Source organism: Symphalangus syndactylus, chromosome 10, assembly GCF_028878055.3.
Source record: "Symphalangus syndactylus isolate Jambi chromosome 10, NHGRI_mSymSyn1-v2.1_pri, whole genome shotgun sequence".
Lineage (NCBI taxonomy): Eukaryota > Metazoa > Chordata > Mammalia > Primates > Hylobatidae > Symphalangus > Symphalangus syndactylus.
Window position 1 is genome coordinate 13,136,382 of NC_072432.2, and position 21,804 is coordinate 13,158,185.

At 40.7% G+C, this 21,804-nt stretch overlaps 1 protein-coding gene across 5 annotated transcripts in view; it reads right to left on the minus strand.

The window, feature by feature from the left end:
- Window positions 1-21,804, minus strand: part of KIN (Kin17 DNA and RNA binding protein) — a 32,720-nt gene that overhangs the window by 7,101 nt on the left and 3,815 nt on the right. For 4 of the 5 annotated variants that reach the window (XM_055296473.2, XM_055296472.2, XM_063610057.1 and 1 more), the window contains exons 2-10: window positions 20,695-20,789; window positions 17,880-17,923; window positions 17,672-17,794; window positions 16,159-16,340; window positions 13,075-13,123; window positions 12,151-12,211; window positions 6,273-6,402; window positions 3,125-3,175; window positions 793-861 (exon numbers count right to left, since the gene is read on the minus strand). In XM_055296473.2, coding sequence (XP_055152448.2) covers window positions 793-861; window positions 3,125-3,175; window positions 6,273-6,402; window positions 12,151-12,211; window positions 13,075-13,123; window positions 16,159-16,340; window positions 17,672-17,794; window positions 17,880-17,923; window positions 20,695-20,789 — 804 coding nt within the window. Of the gene's footprint in view, window positions 1-792; window positions 862-3,124; window positions 3,176-6,272; window positions 6,403-12,150; window positions 12,212-13,074; window positions 13,124-16,154; window positions 16,341-17,671; window positions 17,795-17,879; window positions 17,924-20,694; window positions 20,790-21,804 lie in introns of all 5 variants that reach the window. The other variant, XM_055296474.2, reaches the window with a different exon arrangement.

Here is a 21,804-nt window from a genome sequence, read left to right on the forward strand (position 1 = left end):
CTAGAATACTGATACAAACTTTAAAATCTCAAGAGTAGGCCGGGTGTGGTGGCTCACACCTGTAATCCCAGTACTTTGGGAGGCTGAGGCAGGTGGATCACCTGAGGTCAGGAGTTTGAGACCAGCCCGGCCAACTTGGTGAAACCCCGTCTCTACTAAAAATACAAAAGTTAGCCAGGTGTGGTGGCGGGCGCCTGTAATCCCAGCTACTCGGGAGGCTGAGGCAGGAGAATCACTTGAACCTGGGAGGCAATGGTTGCAATGAGCCGAGATCGCATCACTGTACTCCAGCCTGGGCAACAGAGCCAGACGCTGTCTCAGAAATAAAAATAAAAATAAAAATAAATAAAATCCCAGAGTGGCCAAAAGACAGTCTCTCAAGCAAAACACAAGAAGTCCTCATAAGACCTCTTACAGCATAATTATTAGGCTGGTGTAAAAGTAATTGCAGTTTTTGCCATTACTTTTAATATATGGCCTATCATTAAAAAATAAAATACATTTTACTGACAAGCAAGGCATGCATGCTGAGGTTTTAAGGAGTTGCTGACGGGACTTCATACATACGATCTGTCCTAGTAAGAAAACAGATCAACGTTGAGTATAAACTATGGAAGAAAAAGAAATATTTCTCCAACAATCATGAATTCAGCTTCCATTTCATGGAATAATCAAGAATTTTAGACACAATACTTCTGCTACTAGGACTTGATTTTCAAGAAATACCAAAATAGCTTCACTCAGTGACCCAAGCTTTTTTCACAAATTCCATTCATAATTGCATGTCCTTACCTTAACAATAGCCTTTTTCTTATGATATTTCTCTCCCAGTTTCTTGGTTATAATTTTCACAATAATTTCCTAGGAAATAATAACAAAAAAGAGATGAAAGGAAAGACAGAAGTGATTATTTGTAATTTACTTCTTCCTTTTAAACTATGTTCACCCAAAACCACAGGAAAATGTAACTGCCCTGCCAAATAAGAAATGCTGGAGTTCTCTGCCTTCCCAACAATGAAAAACATTTCCTTAGCAATCTTTTATTCCTTCTTCCCCTTTCTGTTCAACGTGGTTAGCAAGAGGAAAAAATATATATACATATATATACAAAATGTCTGATTTCTACATTGAAGATTTCTGGAAATCTAGGACTGTTATCCGTAAATCAACTCTAATCGGTAAATCTCAACTCTAGTACTTCAAGTCTTTCGTAGATAGTTTCTTTCCATTGCAGGAAGTGAAAAGCACTGAGTTGTTCACTGCTGATAAAAACTCAGATTGCAAGAGACTCACTGGAAATTGCAAGGCACTGAGCCTTCAAGCTTATGCAGGACAGTTCTCACTATGCCCCTTTCTCATTAAGTTGCTTTGAATTTTCATACAAATGGGATTCCTCCAGATTAGTTATAGCTAAAGGTATTGTTCTTCTGACTATCTAATTCTCAAATGGGAGGGAAATCTGGGCTTACTTCTTATGAATGAATTCAGTTTGCTTCTTTACCATTTTTTCCTGATTTGGATTAGTTGTCTAAAAACTAATAATGAAAATTAAATTGCCTAACAATGCAATATTCACTGCAATGATTCTATATTTGCTACTTCAAGTGAATATATCAAAGAGATGGTCAAGTATTTCATAAAGCCATGCTTAAAATCATACTACTTTAGGAAGGACTTTGGGGAGAGGGTATTTAATAGTAGAAAGATACATTTATGGAAAAATGTGAATGGTCTTATTCTGAAATCTCTCTTTTAAGACTTTCTAAACGAAGCCAATTAATGCCAACACAACTTCTCCAATTTAGTCATACTATTTTCTGGGCTAATTTCTCAAAGGCTCTCATGGGTTCACACTCTAGTAATTGGAAGATAATTCATTACATCACTCTACTTATTGGCCCTTGTCCACAGTAGATCTGTTAAAAATCTTTCCTTTCTGAGTTTAAAAACTAGGCACAGTGGGCCAGGTGTGGTGGCTCACGCCTGTAATCCCAGCACTTTGGGAGGCTGATGCAGGTGGATCACCTGAGGTCTGGAGTTTGAGACCAGCCCGATCAACATGGAGAAACCCCGTCTCTACTAAAAATACAAAATTAGCCGGATGTGGTGGCCCATGCCTGTAATCTTAGCTACTAGGGAGGCTGAGGCAGGAGAATTGCTTGAAGTCAGGAGGCAGATTGCGGTGAGCTGAGATCGCGCCATTGCACTCCAGCCTGGGCAACGAGAGCGAAACTCCATCTCAAAAAAAAAAAAAATTAGGCACAGTGGCTCGGGCCAGTAATCCTAACACCCTGGGAAGTCGAGGCAGGAGGATCACTTGAGGCTACTATGTTGACCAGCCTGGGCAAAAGAGTAAAACCTTGTCTCTACAAAAAATACAAAAATTGGCAGGGCATTAGTGGTGCATGCTTGTAGTCCTAGCTACTCTGGAAGCTGAGGTGGGAGGATCGCTTGAGGCCAGGAGTTTCAGACCAGCCTGGTCAATAAAGCAAGACCCTGTCTCTATTTAAAAATAAAAAAAAGAATAAGACACTCTGAAAGTTTTACAAAAATGTCACATCTCAGTTAAGTCTAAAATATGGCATCAATAAATAATCATTTTAAAATATTGTTAAATGTTTAAAAACTATTTTTAAATTATTTTAAAACAATAAGCAATAATAAATAAGCAATAAAATATAAAACTCCCTTGAGTTTGTGAAATTAAAGCTTGCTTTTCTCCACAATGTACCTATTAATAAATGGACATTCTAGTTCCAATAAGTTGTAAATTGAAAACCAACACTTGAGCATTTACAGTTCTACTTTTTGAACTCATTTCTGAAAACATAACCTTTTGTCTTATAGCAAAAATTGAAAATTCCTGGCTCAAATTCAAGATGTCCATAAACAAATTTAGCACTAAACTTAAAGAACATTATTAGTCTATAAGCATGAAGTAACTCTCCAATAGAGGTGCAACCAATAATTAAAGATCTAATAGGAAGAAAAGTCATTGTAAGTTATAACTAACTCTATATAGATTATACGTGTTTGAAAAGTTTAGTTACTTATACCAAATGCTAGTTAAATCATTCACCTAAATATACGTTTAGAACTTAAGAAACTCCAGCTGAATACTTACAGGCTGTAGCCAGTAGTCTGTTCGGGCAGTTCTTTTCTTTTCCTCTTCAATCTGTAGAACACATAATGTCTTAAAATCATCTCCCTAAAATCCTCGCCGGATTTCAAAATACTATTCTATTTAGCAAAATAACACCATAAAACTGTGAAGTCTTCTACTTCACAGAAGACCAATGACATAATTTGTGAGCTCTGATAAATAAACATTATTTGTCATTAGTTTTCGATTTTAAAAAACTTGCATTTTTAAAAGTATATAATAAAGCAAGTTAACTGACCTAGGAAGCAAACAGACACAACTCCTATTCAGCTGCAAGACCAGCCAGTACCTGCCCTCACCCACTTTCTCCCATATGACTGTCAGAAGCTGGAAAAGAGGCCACGCTTTCATGCAGTAAAATCGTAACACATGGATCAATGTAGCACAGCGTGGTTAAGTATACAGCCTGGTAGCAAACAGGGGGTTCCCTGTTTGAAAATGACAGTAAAGCTCATGAATGAAAGGGAAGAAAAATACCACCAAGAGATAAATAAATGAGAGTGACCAAAAGAAAAGAGTGCTGTCTGGCTGTATGGCGAAAATATCGAATCTTTTTCTTTCTCAACTGCTTACAGTTAACCCTAAGTACCAATTTTCAATGGGATCAAACAATGTAATAATCCCTTGGTTGATCTGAAACCTCATTTTAGGTTGGGCGCAGTGGCTCATGCCTGTAATCCCAGCACTTTGGGAGGCCGAGGTGGGTGGATCACGAGGTCAGGAGTTTGAGACTAGCCTGGCCAAAACGGTGAAATCCTGTCTCTACTAAAAGTACAAAAATTAGTCAGGCATGGTGGTGCATGCCTGTAGTCCCAGCTACTTGGGAGGCTGAGACACGAGAATTGCCTGAACCCTGTGAGGCGGAGGTTGCAGTGAGCTGAGGTCACATCGCTGCACTCCAGCCTGGGCCATAGAGTGACACTCCATCTCAAAAAAAACAAAAGAAAAACAACCTCATTTTAAATCCTTCAACTTTTCAACAATATTCTAAAATTAGTATGCATTATATTTAAAGAAGGTCAATTTGGCTTTCCATTTTACTTTGAATAAAATTAAACTTAAAAAATCCCTGTCACAGCATGTAAGACCTCTGTGGTGTTGGCCCTCCTGGCTCTCTGACCTCAAACGCCACCAGGTGCTTGCTGCACTCCAGTCCTGTGGGCCTTTCCTTCAGATGCTTGATCGTTCCTGTCTAGGCACTGTTCACAGGATCTCTCCCCAGGCCCTACCCTCATACCTCCTTGGCACTCAGCGTTTTGTGATCACTCACTGGTTCACTGCTGAGCAGCTCTGTCGTTAGAATGAAAGCTCCATGACTAACAAGGACTGTTTTTCTTTCTACTATACAGACCTGGGGCCTTGCACAATGTGCAGCATGTAACAGTGACTCAGTTTCATAGTATATTCATCTTGTATTATACTTGAAGTTTTTTAGATCGTCCTGAATGGTGTGAGGACTAGGAACAGAGAAGATTAACAGCCAGCCGGGTGCAGTGGCTCACACCTTGTAATCCTAGGACTTTGGGAGGCCGAGGCGGGCAGATCACCTGAGGCCAGGAGTTCAAGATCAGCCTGGCCAGCATAGTGAAATTCCGCCTCTACTAAAAATATAAAAAATTAGCCAGGCATGGTGGCAGGTGTCTGTAATCCCAGCTACTCAGGAGGCTGAGGCAGGAGAATCACTTGAACCTGGGAGGTGGAGGGTGCAGTGAGCTGGGATTGCACCACTGCACTCCAGCCTGAGCGACAGAACACAGAGCAGGACTCCGTCTCAAAAAAAAATAAAAAACAAAGACTGAACGGCATTTTCTATCCCTTCACAATGAAGACGAAAAGAAATGAGGAGACAGAGGAAATAATATTAAAGAAAAAAGTTAGCTTCCTGTATCCATTTACTCTTTCTCTTCTATCCTGCCTCTTCTCCTTTCCCACTTATTTTCTTAATTCATTGATAAGGTAGGCTATGTGTTAGAATGGAGAAGGGGATAGTTAGGAATATATTAAGAACCTCCTGCAGAATTACTCTAGAGTCTTGGGTAGATTTAGAGCCCAAATATGGCCCTAAATATGGATAATCATGTATTTCCAGTGATTTTTCACATAGACTTAGCCATCAGGCTAAATCAAATTAAAACCATGTCACACTGGGCCAGGTGCAGTGGCTCTCACCTGTAATCCCAGCAATTTGGGAGGCCAAGATAGGCATATCATTTGAGGTCAGGAGTTTGAGACCAGCCTGGCTAACATGGTAAAACCCTGTCTCTACTAAAAATACAGAAATCAGCCGGGTGTGGTGGCACACATTTGCAATCCCAGCTACTCGGGGAGGCTGAGGCAGGAGAATCTCTTGAACCTGGGGGGTGGAGACTGCAGTGAGCCGAAATTATACCACTGCACTCTGGCCTGGGCAACAGAGAGAGACTGTCTCAACAACACCAACCAGAAAAAAAACATGTCACAGGTTTCTCTTGCTAGCTAGGAGGTGCTAAGTGGAAGTCAAAGTCAACAGGAGAGTAGTGGTTGAAGGAGGGAGGCCAACCACGAAGGACTCCAATTTCTAACTGAAAGGGACCGTAACAGCGCAGGGAGTTTCAAAGACAGCACCTGAGGCATTAAAAGAAACCTATTTAGGTGGAGCATGGTGGCTCATGCCTGTAATCCCAGCATTTAGGAGTCCGAGGTGGGTGGATGACTTGAGGTGAGGAGTTCGAGATCAGCCTGGCAAACATGGTGAAACCCCATCTCTACTAAAAATACAAAAATTAGCTGGGCGTGGTGGCAAGCGCCTGCAATCCCAGCTACTTGGGAGGCTGAGCCAGGAGAATCATTTGAACCTGGGAAGCAGAGGTTGCAGTGAGCCGAGATTGCGCCACTGCACTCTAGCCTGGGCAACAGAGCGAGACTCCATCTCAAAAAAATAAAAAATAAATAAATAAATAAACCTATTTAGAGGGGCTCCAACTCCAGTTCGGGAACTGTATGTAGCTAGGTCACTATTCCCTAGTCTGTACATGATAATTTTCCTAATTTTCTATTAATCTAATAAATGGTGAAATGATTTAATTTTCCTTGGGTTCTAAGGTGTCCACATGCAGTCCATAAACTGTACCTCCATTATTTCATCCAGTGCAGATTTCTTTTTCTTCTTTTCTTTAGACTGAGCTGAGCTCTGGGAAGATTCTTTTCGTTTCACTGATGCTGAACTTCCTATCGTCTTCAGTGCACTCGGTCCCAGAGTACTGATGAACAGGAGAACCATGCTTGTTACCAAGAACCATACATAAACCAATGCTTTACGATGTGCAAAATTCACAATATAGAATCAATGTGTGACATATTAATTTACAGGAGATTAGTGAAAACCATGGAGTACCTGTCCACATCTCTTACAGAAGTATCAGCACTGTGTGAGCATTTAACCCGTGCTGTCTTTAACTCTCTGTACCTATCAGCACTGTGTGAGCATTTAACCCATGCTGTCTTTAACTCTCTGTACCTATCAGCACTGTGTGAGCATTTAACCCATGCTGTCTTTAACTCTCTGTACCTATCAGCACTGTGTAAGCATTTAACCCATGCTGTCTTTAACTCTCTGTACCTATCAGCACTGTGTGAGCATTTAACCCGTGCTGTCTTTAACTCTCTGTACCTATCAGCACTGTGTGAGCATTTAACCCGTGCTGTCTTTAACTCTCTGTACCTATCAGCACTGTGTGAGCATTTAACCCGTGCTGTCTTTAACTGTCTGTACCTATCAGCACTGTGTGAGCATTTAACCCGTGCTGTCTTTAACTGTCTGTACCTATCAGCACTGTGTGAGCATTTAACTCGTGCTGTCTTTAACTCTCTGTACCTTCTCCTCACTCCTTCGGTCAGTGCTACTATACTCTGTATAGCAGAATGATGGTAGGCAGCTTAGGCTTTGGTGTTGAGCAGATCAGGGTTTGAGGCTACTTCTATTAGGACCTGGAGTAGTTCACTTTCCTAAGCCTCAAATCTTCATCTATAAATGAAGATAATAACATGACCCAACTCCTAACTCAAATGCAAGAATTAAATGACATATTTTCAAATGACCGGTTTAAGTCTAGCACGTTACTCTTAGTTCTGGTTTTGTAAAGCAAAGTTCTCAACGTGTTACTTAAAAGTTTTTCATTGCTCCCGACTGCCCAGAGTTAACAGTGGAAATCCTTTTTTTTGAGATGGAGTCTCACTCCGTCGCCCTGGCTGGAGTGCAGTGGCGCGATCTTGGCTCATTGCAACCTCCGCGTCCCAGGTTCAAGCGATTCTCGTGCCTCAGCCTCCCAAGTAGCTGGGATTACAGGCACCTGCCACCACGCTGGGCTAATTTTTGTATTTTTAGTAGAGATGGGGTTTCACAATGTTGGCCAGGCTGGTCTTGAACTCTTGACCTCAGGTGATCCACCTGCCTTGGCCTCCCAAAGTGCTGAGATTACAGGCATGAGCCACTGTGCCCGGCTGACAGTGTAAATTCTAAATTCTTTACTGCCAATATACAACTGTCACCAATGGCCCCAGAATACCATTCTAGTCACCATCCCTGACTTACTATGTACACCAGCCACTAAGAACAATTTGCTATTGACTGAGCCATGCCCTATGCTTTCAGCCTCTGAAAATTTGCACATGCCTTGTTTTATACCTAAAATAATCTCTCCTTTTATCTCCATTTGTTAAAATTCTTTAAGGTCCATTCTTCATGAGGGTTCTTGGATCTTGCAGTGTTTTGAACTGCCACAGCGCCTTGTAGCATGCATCACATTACACCTTGTATGATAATCATTTGTATGTACGACTCCTCTCTTGTAGTACGGAGGAACCATCTATTTTTTCCTGCAAAGTAGCAGTAACTATCTTGTAACTGACATTAAATAGATGCTCCATTAATATTTGCTGATCAAATGACTTTTACCCATCTAATCATTTAATGTGTCATATTTACAAAAGATGAAGCAAAGCATAAATATTTACACAAAGCTACCATGGAGCTAACCAAGAAAAAAATACATGATAGTAGAGAATACAACATTTTTATTATTTTCCTTTATTTGGACTTTAAAAAATGCATTTAAAGGTAGCATTAGATTGATGAACTGCTGGGTTACTTTAAGCTTGAAGTCAACTAAAACCCCTACTTCTTTTCTCTATGGAGAATTGTAGGTAAGGACTCTGTCACTGTTTTCATGGGGGTTGTTTTTCTTTACCTGTCAGGCTTTCCATTTACCTTTGCAAAATTTTACTCACTGGGTTTTGACCTGTAATTCAACCCACTGAACATATATTTAAACTCTGATTCTATTACTGAATGCATTACCCAGGGTGTGAAAACTATAAATAATGGACATGGGTTTTGAACAGGCCAAATCCATGTAAAGATAAGCTCCTCAACGTGCTACTTAAATGTTCTTTAGATTTAAGTGTACTTTGAACTAGGGATCCAGGGATAATTCAGATCATAATCAACCACAATATGTCTACAAAATAGGCACTAATAACCCTAGTAAAAGAGGAGTTAGGATTAGGTGGTTATTTTGGCTTGAGTGATCACCACTTCCTCGTCTCATGTTCACAAACTACCTATTTCCTATCGTAATCTGTTGGAAATGCTTGTTAATCTATTATTTTCTAAAGATTTTTCTCCACTTATAAAAAAATATTTGCTTATTTTTCTGCCTTCTGACTCCTCTACCAATCTCCATGATACCTCAGAGGTTCTCAACAGTGAGTGTCCAAATATTAATACATCTATAAATTATTTCAGTATTTTGGTATTAATCTCAGCTTAGACACTTGAGTTTATTTAAGGCTATTATTTACTCTTCTTAAAACTCAGCTGGGCCGGGCGCAGTGGCTCATGCCTGAAATCCCAGCACTTTGGGAGGCTGAGACAGGTGGATCATTTGAGGTCAGGAGTTTGAGACCAGCCTGACCAACATGGTGAAACCCAGTTTCTCCTAAAAATACAAAAAAATTAGCCGAGCATGGTGGTGCATGCCTGTACTCCCAGCTACTTGGGAGGCCGAGGCAGGAGAATCGCTTGAACTTGGAAGGCAGAGGTTATGGTCAGCCGAGATCACGCCACTGCATCATTAAATGCTTAGAATGTGTTAATAATGGGGAAAAAGATGACCAGAAGAGCCCAGGGTGAAGTGGGAAAACAGATGTAAAGGGCATTCCAGGAAGCGGAACAGCAGATGTAAAGGCAAGAAAGGACGAGACCCCAGGCTCATTTAAGAAAGCACAAATCAATGAGCACAGCTGAGAGCAAATGGCAGGAGACACACAGGATCACAAAAGTCACTTAATAGTATGTAAAAAATTTCGAGGTCATCTTAGAGATGCTGAAACCAAGAGATGTTAATAAATGAGTGACATGGTAAGAGCTGAAGTTTAGAAAGGTCCTTTTGCTGGCAATATCAAGATTCCATTAGAAGGGTGAGAGACTGAGACAGGGGTAAGGCAGAGTTAAAATAAAATCAAGGCAAGATATGAATATGAGCAGAATGAAAATGGAAAGTAAGGCTCCTTGAACAGCCCTCATTTTTGCTTTCAGTAACTAGGGTGAATTCTAGCCCTTCTTAAAGGAGATAAAGAAGCCCAAAGGAGAAACGGAAATGAAAATCAAGTAAACTTTTTCAAGCAATAAGGGGGCTCATTTTCGTGCCTCAACATAGCCTAAAATGTCCACTTTACATCATTTAGTTTTTCTAGGTTTTAGATATGTAAGAGATATAAATCCACAGGAGAATGAATCCCAAACTATATTATGTACCGTAATCTCAGAGAAAAAAAGTTTTAGATGTCTTTCAGTTGTATTACCTGTGACACTATTTACATACTTATACACATATTATTCCTTATTCATGGACTCAAGTCACAACATATTAACATAGATAACTTATTAAATAAATTATCAAAATTGGTCAAATAAAACTAATATTTTTACTAATATCAAGGTTTGGCATAGGGGTACAGAAGGCTGAATAGACCCCCAAAAATATCAGGTCCTTATCCCTGAAACCTATCAGTGTTATGTTACCTAAGAAAAGAATCTTTGCAAATGAGATTAAGTTAAAGATCTCGAGATGAGGAGCTTGGCCTGGACTATCAGGGTGGACCCTAACTATAATCATCCCTTTTCTTGTAAGAGCAAGGCGGAGGGAGATTTGACACCTGGAGGAAAAGGTGATGTGAGGATGGGGCAAAGAGACATTTGAAGATGCTCATCTTAAATACTGTAGAGATGCAACCATGAGCCAAGTAATGCCGGCGGCCAACAGAGCTGGAAAAGGCAAGGGACAGATTCTTCCCCAGAGCTCAGATTCTTCCCCAGAGCACAGCCAGCAGGCTCCTTGATTTCAATCCAGCGATACTGATTCAGATCTGACCTCCAGAAAGATAACATATTTCTGTTGTTTTAAGCCACCCAGTTTGTGGTAATCTGTTACAGCGACCATGGAAAACTAATACAAGGGAGGTCAATTTGGGGAACACTGGAACCAATTTTAACATCCATCTACATCTAGGAATAACACATACTTCAAAAGAACAGACAGAAATGCATAAAGTTCTAAAAGTATAAGGCATGTGTGTTATATTTAAGCCGATCTTCCAGGTCATATCATGCCAATGTTAGACAATTCTTCCGGAATGTACCCAGATGTAGAACCCAAATAACCAACTTCTTGATGATATCTAATGTAGGTGTTAATTTTGAAATATTATTTTGACCAAAGTTAAGACATCTGGCAAATCATTTTAAAGCTGATCTATATTGCTGATTCAGCCTATCTATCTCCTTCCATACTCCTAGCCACTTATTCAATAGTGTAAATAAACAATGACCTATAAACAAACCCGAAAAATTTAGATCTAAAAAAACAACATGTAAAATACTAAGTAAAATAGAAAATATCACCCGGCTTAAAAGTAAATTCCAGTAGATACTGATACTTGACTCTCTTGTCTTATCTTTTTTAACCTCCATATCAAAACTGAATGTAGTGCATGTCAGAAATAGTGAATATAAGATTTGGTGAAAGAATACATAAAAATTGCAAGAGAAGATAATGTAGAAAGTAGGTAGAACTACCTGACCACATGCTATGCCAGGCTTTGGCAAACAACAGCCTAAGGGCCAAATGCCAGCTGCCACCTGCCACTGGCTTTTGTAAATAAATTTACTGGAACCCAGCCACGCTCAGTTCCTTCATGCACTGTCCATGGCTGCCTTTTCACTACAACAGCAGAGTTCAGTTATTGTGACAAAGACATCTGGCCAAAAAGCCTAAAATATTTACTATGTGGCTCTTACAGAAAAAGTTTGCTGACCCCTGCCCTGTGCTAGACCACCTAGAAGGGCGGGCAATGATTACTGAGTGTTTCCTGGTGTATTTACACTGTACTGGGGGCTACGAAGAGAGGTTGATAATCTCTGTTCTCAGAAAACTCACAATGCAGCAAATAAAAGAAAAATACATACCCAGCTAACTTTTAAACTGTGACAAGTGGGCTAAGACAGGAAAAGAAACAGTTTTATATCACGAATAAGGAACCGTTAAATGGAGAAGGATTCATGGAGAACCAAAAGTTTATTCATTTGAAACATATAATCAAAATGAGGCTTTCCTCAAAAACCAGAATCATCTCATTACAGGCAAATAGGAAAAGAATAGTTGCTAGCTGGGCACAGTAGGGCATGGCTGTAATCCCAGCTATTGATACCTGGGAGGCTGAGGCAGGAAGATCACCTCGAGCCCAGGAGTTCGAGGCCAGCCTGGGCAACATAGCAAGACCCCATCTCTTAAAAAAAAAAAATTGCTAAAAAAACAATGCAACCAACAAAAAACCAAAAACAGGTGAAAACTACAACTAGAAAAAAATTATTCACAATACTTCAAAATGCAGTAACCAACATTTCACAAAAATCCTAAAGTTTTAAGATATCCGTGAATGATGCAGCTCACCTTGACTTGGAAGATGTTGCTCCGGATGAACTACATGCTCCTTTACTCAAATTAAACGTGACTAGAAGAAAAAAATGTTATTCCATATGTACATTTCAGGAAAATCATAATAAAACTTCTCAGATAAGATACTACAAAGTGTTCACAGAGGAACTCCAGGACATTTTCAATAAATGAGAGCTAAAATGTTCCTAAGCAGAGACCACACATTCCTGTAAAACGTCCCAGACTGACAGCCATAGAACAGGAGGAACCTCACATGCCATGTCACCATGGCGGACCACACGGGCGCTTCCCCACTCTATCCCCATTTCCCCTGGGGAACAGTACTTCAATTCTGTTTGGGTCTCCACACCTCTTGCCTGTGGCTCAGGGGACATAACACCATTTTCATCTCTGGGGTAAATTCTGATTGTCTAAGCCAATCAACATAATCCCAGTGACTGCTTTTTGGGTAGACATGTGACACAGTTCTGGCCAATGACATTTGAGAGGAAATCTATTGAAGGGAGGAGTGTCTTCTTGGAAAAGTATCCTTGCTCCTAACAGGATTCTAGAAGAGCATCCAGAGATGCTGTCTGCCATCCTCAAGACAATGCAGAGTCTGCATGTGATGGCTGGAGTGTTGGCAGCTACCCTGTGTCCATACAGCATGCAGAACCACCTTACCTCTGAGATTCTTATTATGGCAAGATATTTCCTTATTGTTTAAGTTAATTGTAGTCAATTTTGTTACTTGTAGCTTCAGCTATCCTATCCAATTAATTCATTAGTATTACCTTTTCATTAAATCAATAAGAACAATGTAACTCAGACAGATTAGATGTCTTACTCCCAGATATGTTGACAAGTTGCATTTTTAACAAAGCCAATATAAAAGCATCTATGTTTAAAAAAAGAAAGAAAAGAAAAAAATAAAACTACCTTTCTCTTCATCATTTTCTCTGCTTAATTCCGTAAAAGTAGGGACTTCCTAAAAAAAAGAAAGTTTTAAGGTTTTGGTGTACAGTGCACTTACTACCACCATTCAATAGGCCTAAATTATGACTTGCTACCTGTGTTCCCAGGCAGCTCTAATACGCAAGTGATTAAGATCCCAATTAAGAAATTACATGCTTTTGGCCAGGCATGGTGGCTCACGCCTGTAATCCCAGCACTTTGGGAGGCCGAGGCAGGTGGATCATGAGGTCAGGAGTTCAAGACCAGTCTGGCCAACATAGTGAAACCCTGTCTCTACTAAAAATACACAAAAAATTAGCCAGGCATGGTGGTATGCACCTGTAATCCCAGCTACTCGGGAGGCTGAGGCAGGAGAATCACATGAACCCAGGAGGCGGAGGTTGCAGTGAGCCGAGATCGTGCCACTGCACTTCAGCCTGGATGACAGAATGAGACTCTGTCTCAAAAAAAAAAAAAAAAAGAAAGAAAAAGAAATTACATCTTTTCACCCAGTATGGTGGCTGATGCCTGTAATCCTAGCATTTTGGGAGGCAAAGGCAGGTGGATCACCTGAGGTCAAGCATTCGAGATGAGCCTGGCCAACATGGTGAAACGCTGTCTCTACTAAAAATACAAAAATTGAGCCGGGTGTGATGGTGGGCGCCTGTAATGCCAGCTACTCAGGAGGCTGAGCCAGGAGAATCGCCTGAACCCAGGGGGTGACTGTTGCAGTGAGCTGAGATCGCGTCAATTCACTCCAGGCTGGGTGAAAGAGCGAGACGAGCCTGGCCAACCTGGTGAAACCCCGTCTCTACTAAAAATACAAAAATTACCCGGGCATGGTGGCAGGTGCCTGTAATCCCAGCTACTCGGGACACTGAGGCAGGAGAATTGCTTGAACCTGGGAGGCGGAGGTTGCAGTGAGCTGAGATCATGCCACTGCACTCCCCAGCCTGGGGGACAGAGTGAGCCTCTGCATCAAAAAAAAGAAAGAAATTACATGCTTTGGCCGGGCATGGTGGCTCATGCCTATAATCCCAGCACTTTGGGAAGTCGAGCTCAGGCGGGAGGAATGTTTGAGGCCAGGAGTTCGAGACCAGCCTGGACAACATTGCAAAAACCCCCATGCCTACAAAAAAAAAAAAAAAATTATCCAGGCATTGTGGTGCACGCCTATAGTCCCAGCTAATCCTATGAGGCAAGAGGTTCACTTGAGCACCAGAGATCAAGGGTGCAGTGAGCTGTAACCACGCCACTGCATTCCAGCCTGGTGACAGTGAGAGACAGTCTCTCAAAAAAATAAATAAAAAATAGAACGTACATGCTTTGCAAATATTATCCAATTGAGAATTATTCTAAATACCAAAAAGCAGCTTTTCTATACCAAACTGCAGAAGTTTACCTATATTTTTACTTCTATTACAACTTAAACAGGAAGTAACAAAAATATAAGGCAATAAACTTTAGGAAAAGCAAAAGCTTTTTTTCTTAAGTCTGTTCAAGAACAGACTAAACTAATGAATAATCAATAGTGGTATACTGGAACAATGGTTACTTCTGGGAGATGGGGTATTAATTGGCAATGAGCATGAGGAAACCCTCTGGGATACTAGAAAAGTTCTATATCTTTATCTGGGTGGTGGTTCCACAGGTTATCTGTCACTCTTTCTACACATGTATATTTGTAAAAGTTCAGTGAACTGTACACATAAGATTAATGCACCTCATACACTTTAATCAATGTATGTTAGAGCTCAATAAACAGTTAAAAAAACACTCAGTTTCACATACACACCAGGCTATATTTGCCTGCTCACACACAAGTGTCAGAATGTAAGCCACAGGAGGCTGGGCATGGTGGCTCACGCCTGTAATCTCAGCATTTTGGGAGGCCGAGGAGGGCGGATCACCTGAGGTCAGGAGTTTGAGATCAACCTGGCCAACATGGGGAAACCCCGTCTCTACTAAAAATGCAAAAAATTAGCCCGGCGAGGTGTCTTGTGTCTGTAGTCCCAGCTACATGGGAGGCTGAGACACGAGAATCGCTTGAACCCAGGAGGCGGGGGTTGCAGTGAGCTAAAATCGTGCCACTGCACTCCAGCCTGGGCAACAGAGTAAGACTCTGTCTCAAAAAAAAAAAAAAAAAAGCCACAGGAAACAGTTTTTTGTATCTTTTGTTCACTGAGTATTCCCTGTGCCTACAAGAATCTTGGCACAGTGGAGGCATTTATAAATATATGTTGAAATAAATGCCTCAACCTAGTTATTCTAATACCTCAGCTCCCTCCCTCCCCATTCATCTGGCTCGCACCCCCTGATTCTTCAAGACTCCTGGGCACTGGGGTTGTATCCACCCTCAAATACTCTGTCCTCCCAGGCGAGAGTAAACATTGCTTCGCTATGTTTCCACATGCTGCATTTACCTCCAGTACTGAATTAATTATAATCAGTTGAAATTATGTGTATATGTCTTCCCATTAGGTAGCATCTCTATTTAGATAGAAGGAAATTGAGGTTTGGGAAGATAATGTAATTATACAAGATTACGAAGTTAGTAAGTCAGGAATTAAACCAAGGTTTGTCAACGCCAAAAATGTGCTTTTGACACCAGGCTGGTTCTCCTCTTAGTTCAGGAACAGTGCCCACAGAAACTTGATTCAATGCTGAAAAAACACAAGCTGGCCGGGCGCGGTGGCTCACGCCTGTAATCCTGTAACTTTGGGAGGCCGAGGGGGGTGGATCACGAGGTCAGGAGTTGGAGACCAGCCTGACCAACATGGTGAAACCCTGTCTCTACTAAAAATACAAAAATTAGCTGGGTGTGGTGGCGGGCGCCTGTAGTCCCAGCTACTCAGGAGGCTGAGGCAGGAGAACTGCTTGAACCCGGGAGGCGGAGCTTGCAGTGAGCTGAGATTGCGCCACTGCACTCCAGCCTGGGTGACAGAGTGAGACTCCATCTCCAAAAAAACAACAACAACCACCACCACCACAACAACAACAACAAAACCAAGCCACTGCGCTTCTTTAGACCTTTGGACATTGCGTCTCAGGATGATGTTGCTTACCCACCTGTTCCTTCCCTTCCAGGCCTCTTCTCACTTGTTCTTCAATAAACTTGGCAGTTTTTTCTTCATCATCCAGGTCCTGCTTTTTCTTTTTCTCCAGTTCCAGTTGCCGGCGGATAGTTTCTGGGTCCCTGTCTATGTACTGAATATACCAGCCTTTTGGTGTCTCGTCCACTTTGCACAAGCCTTAAAAAAACAGCCGCCACCATAAATTAGCATACAGTCAAAGCAAAACATAAATATGAATGTGTTTCATCTCTGCATATTTATTCATTCAAACACACTCAAATCAGGCTGAGTGCAGTGGCTTACACCTGTAATCTCAGCACTTTAGGAGGCCGACACAGGTGGATCACTTGAGGTCAGGAGCTCAAGACCAGCATGGCCAACACGGTGAATCCTCATCTCTACTAAAAATACAAAAGTTAGCTGGGCGCGGTGGCGCACACCTGTAATCCCAGCTACTCAGGAGGCTGAGGCAGGAGAATCGCTTGAACCCGGGAGGCAGAGGTTGCAGTGAGCTGAGATCGCACCACTGCACTCCAGCCTGGCAACAGAGCGAGACTCAGTCTCAAAAACAAAACAAAACACCAAATACACTAAAATACATTCAAATACACAAATTCATGCAACAAATGGGATTTTCCATATTTATATTTAATGAAATTTAGATACTGTATGTGGATTCGACTAACTGTGGGTGAGAAATATTAAAAAAAAAAAAAGGATGGTTGCATCTGTACTAAACATGTACAGACATTTTTCCTTCCCATTTTTCCCTAACAAGAGTATAAAAACCATTCACATTGTATTAAATATTATAAGAAATCTCGAGATGATTTAAAGTATGTGGGAGGATGTATATAGGTTGTATGCAAGTACTACATCATTTTATTTTATATAAGGGACTTGAGTATCTGTGAATTTTGGGTATCAGAAGGGGTCCTGGACCCAATCCCCCATGGATACTGAGAGACAACTGTATTATCTTGCATAGTATTTATTCAATTCTATCTAAGTATTTAATATCCAATGGTTATATGATGTTCTATTAACTTAAGGCAGAAATTATGCTCCCAAAATGGAATCAACTCACACGATGAATAGGCAAAACATGACCCAATTTTTTTCTCTTTTTTTTTTTTTTTTTTTTTTTTTTTTGAGACAGAGTCTTGCTCTGTCGCCCAGGCTGGAGTGCAGTGGCGCAGTCTCGGCTGACTGCAAGCTCCACCTCCCAGGTTCACGCCATTCTCCTGCCTCAGCCTCTCCGAGTAGCTGGGACTATAGGCGCCCGCCACCACATCCAGCTAATTTTTTGTATTTTTAGTAGAGACGGGGTTTCACTGTGGTCTCGATCTCCTGACCTCGTGATCCGCCCGCCTCGGCCTCCCAAAGTGCTGGGATTACAAGCGTGAGCCACCGCGCCCGGCCTTTTTTTCTCTTTTCTTAGCCCAAACATCTCATCCTATGAGATTAGAAATGGGAAAGAAAAAGCAACTTTACAATCTCATTCTTACCTTCTCTGCCCAGCCACTTAGTAAAATCCGTCAGAGTTTCCCACTGAGTGGCATTCATGTGGATGTGCTCTCGGTGGCTGATGTATTCGTTGTAGACAATGTTGTTGTGGACCCTTTTAGTGCCTGAGAACAAAATACGACACTGATGATCCTCAGAAGATTATGCGATTTATAAAGTTATTATTTGCACAATATTTAAAATGTTTACCAAAGCGTCTCCTGAGAAGTTCTAGAAAGTCATTTCGGAATTCCCTAATAAAGAAAGAAAGGAAAGCATTAAGGTAATTTCTACAAACATATAGCATCATCTTTCTGAAATTTAAGCAGTAGTACAGTTTTTGTTTTTGTTTTTTTGAGATGGAGTCTCGTTCTCGTCACCCAAGCTGGAGTGCAATGGCGTGATCTCAGCTCACTGCAACCACCACTTCCCAGGTTCAAGTGATTCTCTTGCCTCAGCCTCCCAAGTAGCCAGGATTACAGGGGTCTGCCACCAGCCTGGCTAATTTTTTTTTGTATTTTTAATAGCAATGGGGTTTCACCATGTTGGGCAGGCTGGTCTCACTCGTGACCTCAGGTGATCTCCATCTGCCTTGGTCTCCCAAGGTGCTAGGATTACAGGCGTGAGCCACTGCATCTAGCCAGTAGTATAGTTTTAATGTCCAAATGATATATGAAACATCTACATGAATATGGCTATGAAACTTTAAAAGCTGATCAAGGAAGGAACTCCAAAAGATTATAGCTTTTAAGGATTAAGTTAAAAGTCAGTCAGGAGTTGAAATTTTTTGTCTTGGTAAAGCAGTCGTAGAAACAGTTACCACATACCTTTGGAATGGGTCCTTCATGAAGTCTGTTAGTGCCACTGACGGTGGCATAATGACCCCAGTCTATCTATGATAACAAAACTGCCCTGATTCCACGTGAAATTGGCACTTAATATGTCCCTCTGAGCTGGGTACACTGTATTAAGTGCTAGATAAACACAGGTGAATAAGACATGAATCTTAACCTTCAAGGAGGTTACAATCTAGCAGAACCAATCATAACAAAAGTTAAACTGAAAAAGAAATGTAACAAAATATCATTGAAAGAGTCACAGGAGATGCCCAGAGGTGATTTTGTTGTGGGCAGTGAAGGATAAGTAGAACCCTAGAGGTGAACTGCAAGAGAAAGCTATTTCCAGCTGGCACAGAAACATGAAAGCCTCACATATCTGAGAAATGGCCTAATTTGACTAAAATTTATGGCTGATAAAAATGAGAGTGAGAGTGAGGGTAGAGTAGAATAAGGGAGACGATGTGGCTGGGAAACCAAAATAAGGTTTGGCTAATTTTTGAAGTACCCTTGAATGTCACGCGAAAGAGGCTGAGTTTTGTGCAGTCAATAGAAAAGCATTAAATAATTTTGTCTGGCCTGGGTACAATGGCTCATACCTGTAATCCCAGGACTTTGGGAGGTCGAGACAGGAGGATCACTTGAGCCCAGGAGTTCGAAACCAGCCTGGGCAACAAAGTGAGACCCTGTCTCTACACACAGACAAAAAAAAAAAAAAAAATCAAAAAATTAGCCAGGTGTGGTGGTGTGCATCTATGTTCCCAGCTACATGGGAGGCTGAAGCAGGAGGATCACCTGAGCCCAGAAGGTCAAGGCTGTAGTAAGCCATGACTATGCCACAAAACAAGACCCTGTCTTAAAAAAAAAAAAAAAAAAAAAAAAAAAGGCCGGGCGTGTTGGCTCACACCTGTAATCCCAGCACTTTGGGAGGCTGAGGTGGGTGGATCACCTGAGGTCAGGAGTTCAACACCAGCATGGCCAACATGCCAAAACCCTTTCTCTATTAAAAATATAAAAAATTAGCAGAGCATGGTGGCACATGCCTGTAATCCCAGCTACTTGGGAGGCCAAGGCAGGAGAATCGCTTGAACCCAGGAGGCAGAGGTTGCAGCGAGCCAAGATCGTGCCACTGCACTCCAGCCTGGGCAACAAGAGCGAACCTCTGTCTCAATAATAATAATAACAATAATAATAATTTATAAACCAATTATTTAAAAAACTTGTTTTGATTTCTATGTGTTGATACATCTAACACACATAAACAGAAGTTCTAGGGGTCTTCAATATTTTTTAAAAGTATAAAGGGGTCCTAGGACTAAAATGTCTAGAAGTTTGGAAAGAAAGAGATGGTAAGAAGCAAAGAGATATTTATTAATGGTAATGATAACAACAGCTAATCTTAATTGAATATAGGCACTCTTCTAAGCACTCATAAAGTGTTAATTCATTGACCTTCATATAAACTCTATGAAGGATCAGCAACACTTAGAAGAGGTTGCTATTTTTAGTGACAATTTTTTTTTTTTTAGACGGAGTCTTGCTCTGTCACCCAGGCTAGAGTGCAATGGTGTGATCTCGGCTCACTGCAACCTCTGCCTCCTGGGTTCAAGCAATTCTCCTGCCTCAGCCTCCTGGGTAGCTGGGATTACAGGTGCCCACCACCACGTCCGGCTAATTTTTGTATTTTTAGTAGAGACGGGGTTTCGTTATCTTGGCCATGCTGGTCTTGAACTCCTGACCTCGTGATCCACCCACCTCGGCCTCCCAAAGTGCTGGGATTACAGGTGTAAGCCACCTCGCCTGGCTTCTTAGTGCCATTTTAGAGATGAGGAGAATAAACCACAGAAAAACTTAAGTAGGTCATCCAAAGGCATACAGTTTTTAAATGGAGAAGGATTTGAGTTTGGGAAGTCTGAATGCAGAACCTGTGTTCTTTGTCACAACTGTGTTAGAATGAAAGACAGTTTTGTATATTTGAAGTGGAAGAAAGGAAAAACTAAGTTGTGAGAAATAATTTTGTAACAGTTTTATACTATGATTTTCAAAAGAAGATAAAAACAGCATAGAGAGAATACAGTTATGTTAACATATAAGAAATAATAGAACTTCCAATATTTAAAATATTAACCATCTATTAAATGTTCAACTGAATAAAGCTTATAAGATAAAGAGTTCTTTGAGTTACTTACTCTGAAAAATAATCCATAAACTGCTGAGGATTTTCTGAAGCCAGCAATAGTTGTCTCTGATGAGATTCGGACATACAATGACACTTAAAGCCATTCTACAAAAAATGTAAAAGTAATAAATTCTGATTTAGGTCATCAAAATGGGCTCTAAATAGAAGTATTTAGTTAACACCCAAAAAATCTGCTCTTTGATGATAAATTAAAAAATAATCAAATCACTAGCTATAACTACTCTATCAGGTTTTCAAAAAAATTTTTTATAGGGTTGAACTTTCAACTCTGCTAATCAAAGAATAATCCTTGAGATCAAAGAGACAGCAAAAGAGTGCTGTAGAAAACAGACATTAATAAGAAACACACCAGGCACAGAAACAGAAGAGAGATTCCATTTTTCAGACTTAAGTTAACCAATTCTTATTGAGCACCTACTTTATACAAAGTGTCAGACAAGTGCTCAAAGGAGTAAAATGGGTCATTAGTGAATTTCCACCACAGAAACTACTTTCACTCACTTTACTTCAGCTCATTATCCAAAATACATTGCTGCATATTATATTAACCTTGTTAAACATATTACATCTGTACCTTTGGAAAAAAACATACAAGTTTTCACTTAGCATACCTCTCCTTAATATTTGAACCTCATTCTTCACTAGTGATAGAAATGAAAAATGCGCCTTTCTTGTATTCCCCATCTCTATCTGAAGCACAATCACCCAAGCCAGGAAACCAGACAACATCCTAGATTCATTCTTCTCTTTCTACCTTCAATTTAATAGGAAGTCTATTCAGCTTCTTAGTAACCCACATCCAGTCCCTCTGATCAATCTCACTGACACCGTCCAGATTTCCAGTCGATTTTGCTTCAAATAGTTTCCAAATCTTTAGATCATGGACCTCTTACACAATTTTTGCCTCATCTGTGCCCTATAAGAATCATAGTTATTATTTAAATTTATTTTTAAAAGAAACTTGGTATCAGCCTCATAAATAAAAAAACAGTATCGCTTTCCATAAATTAAAAAATAAAATAAAATGAACAAACAATAAAGTTACTAAATCCTAGAAACCCAGGAGTAGATTGGGGGGATACCCTGGCTCTGACCTTCA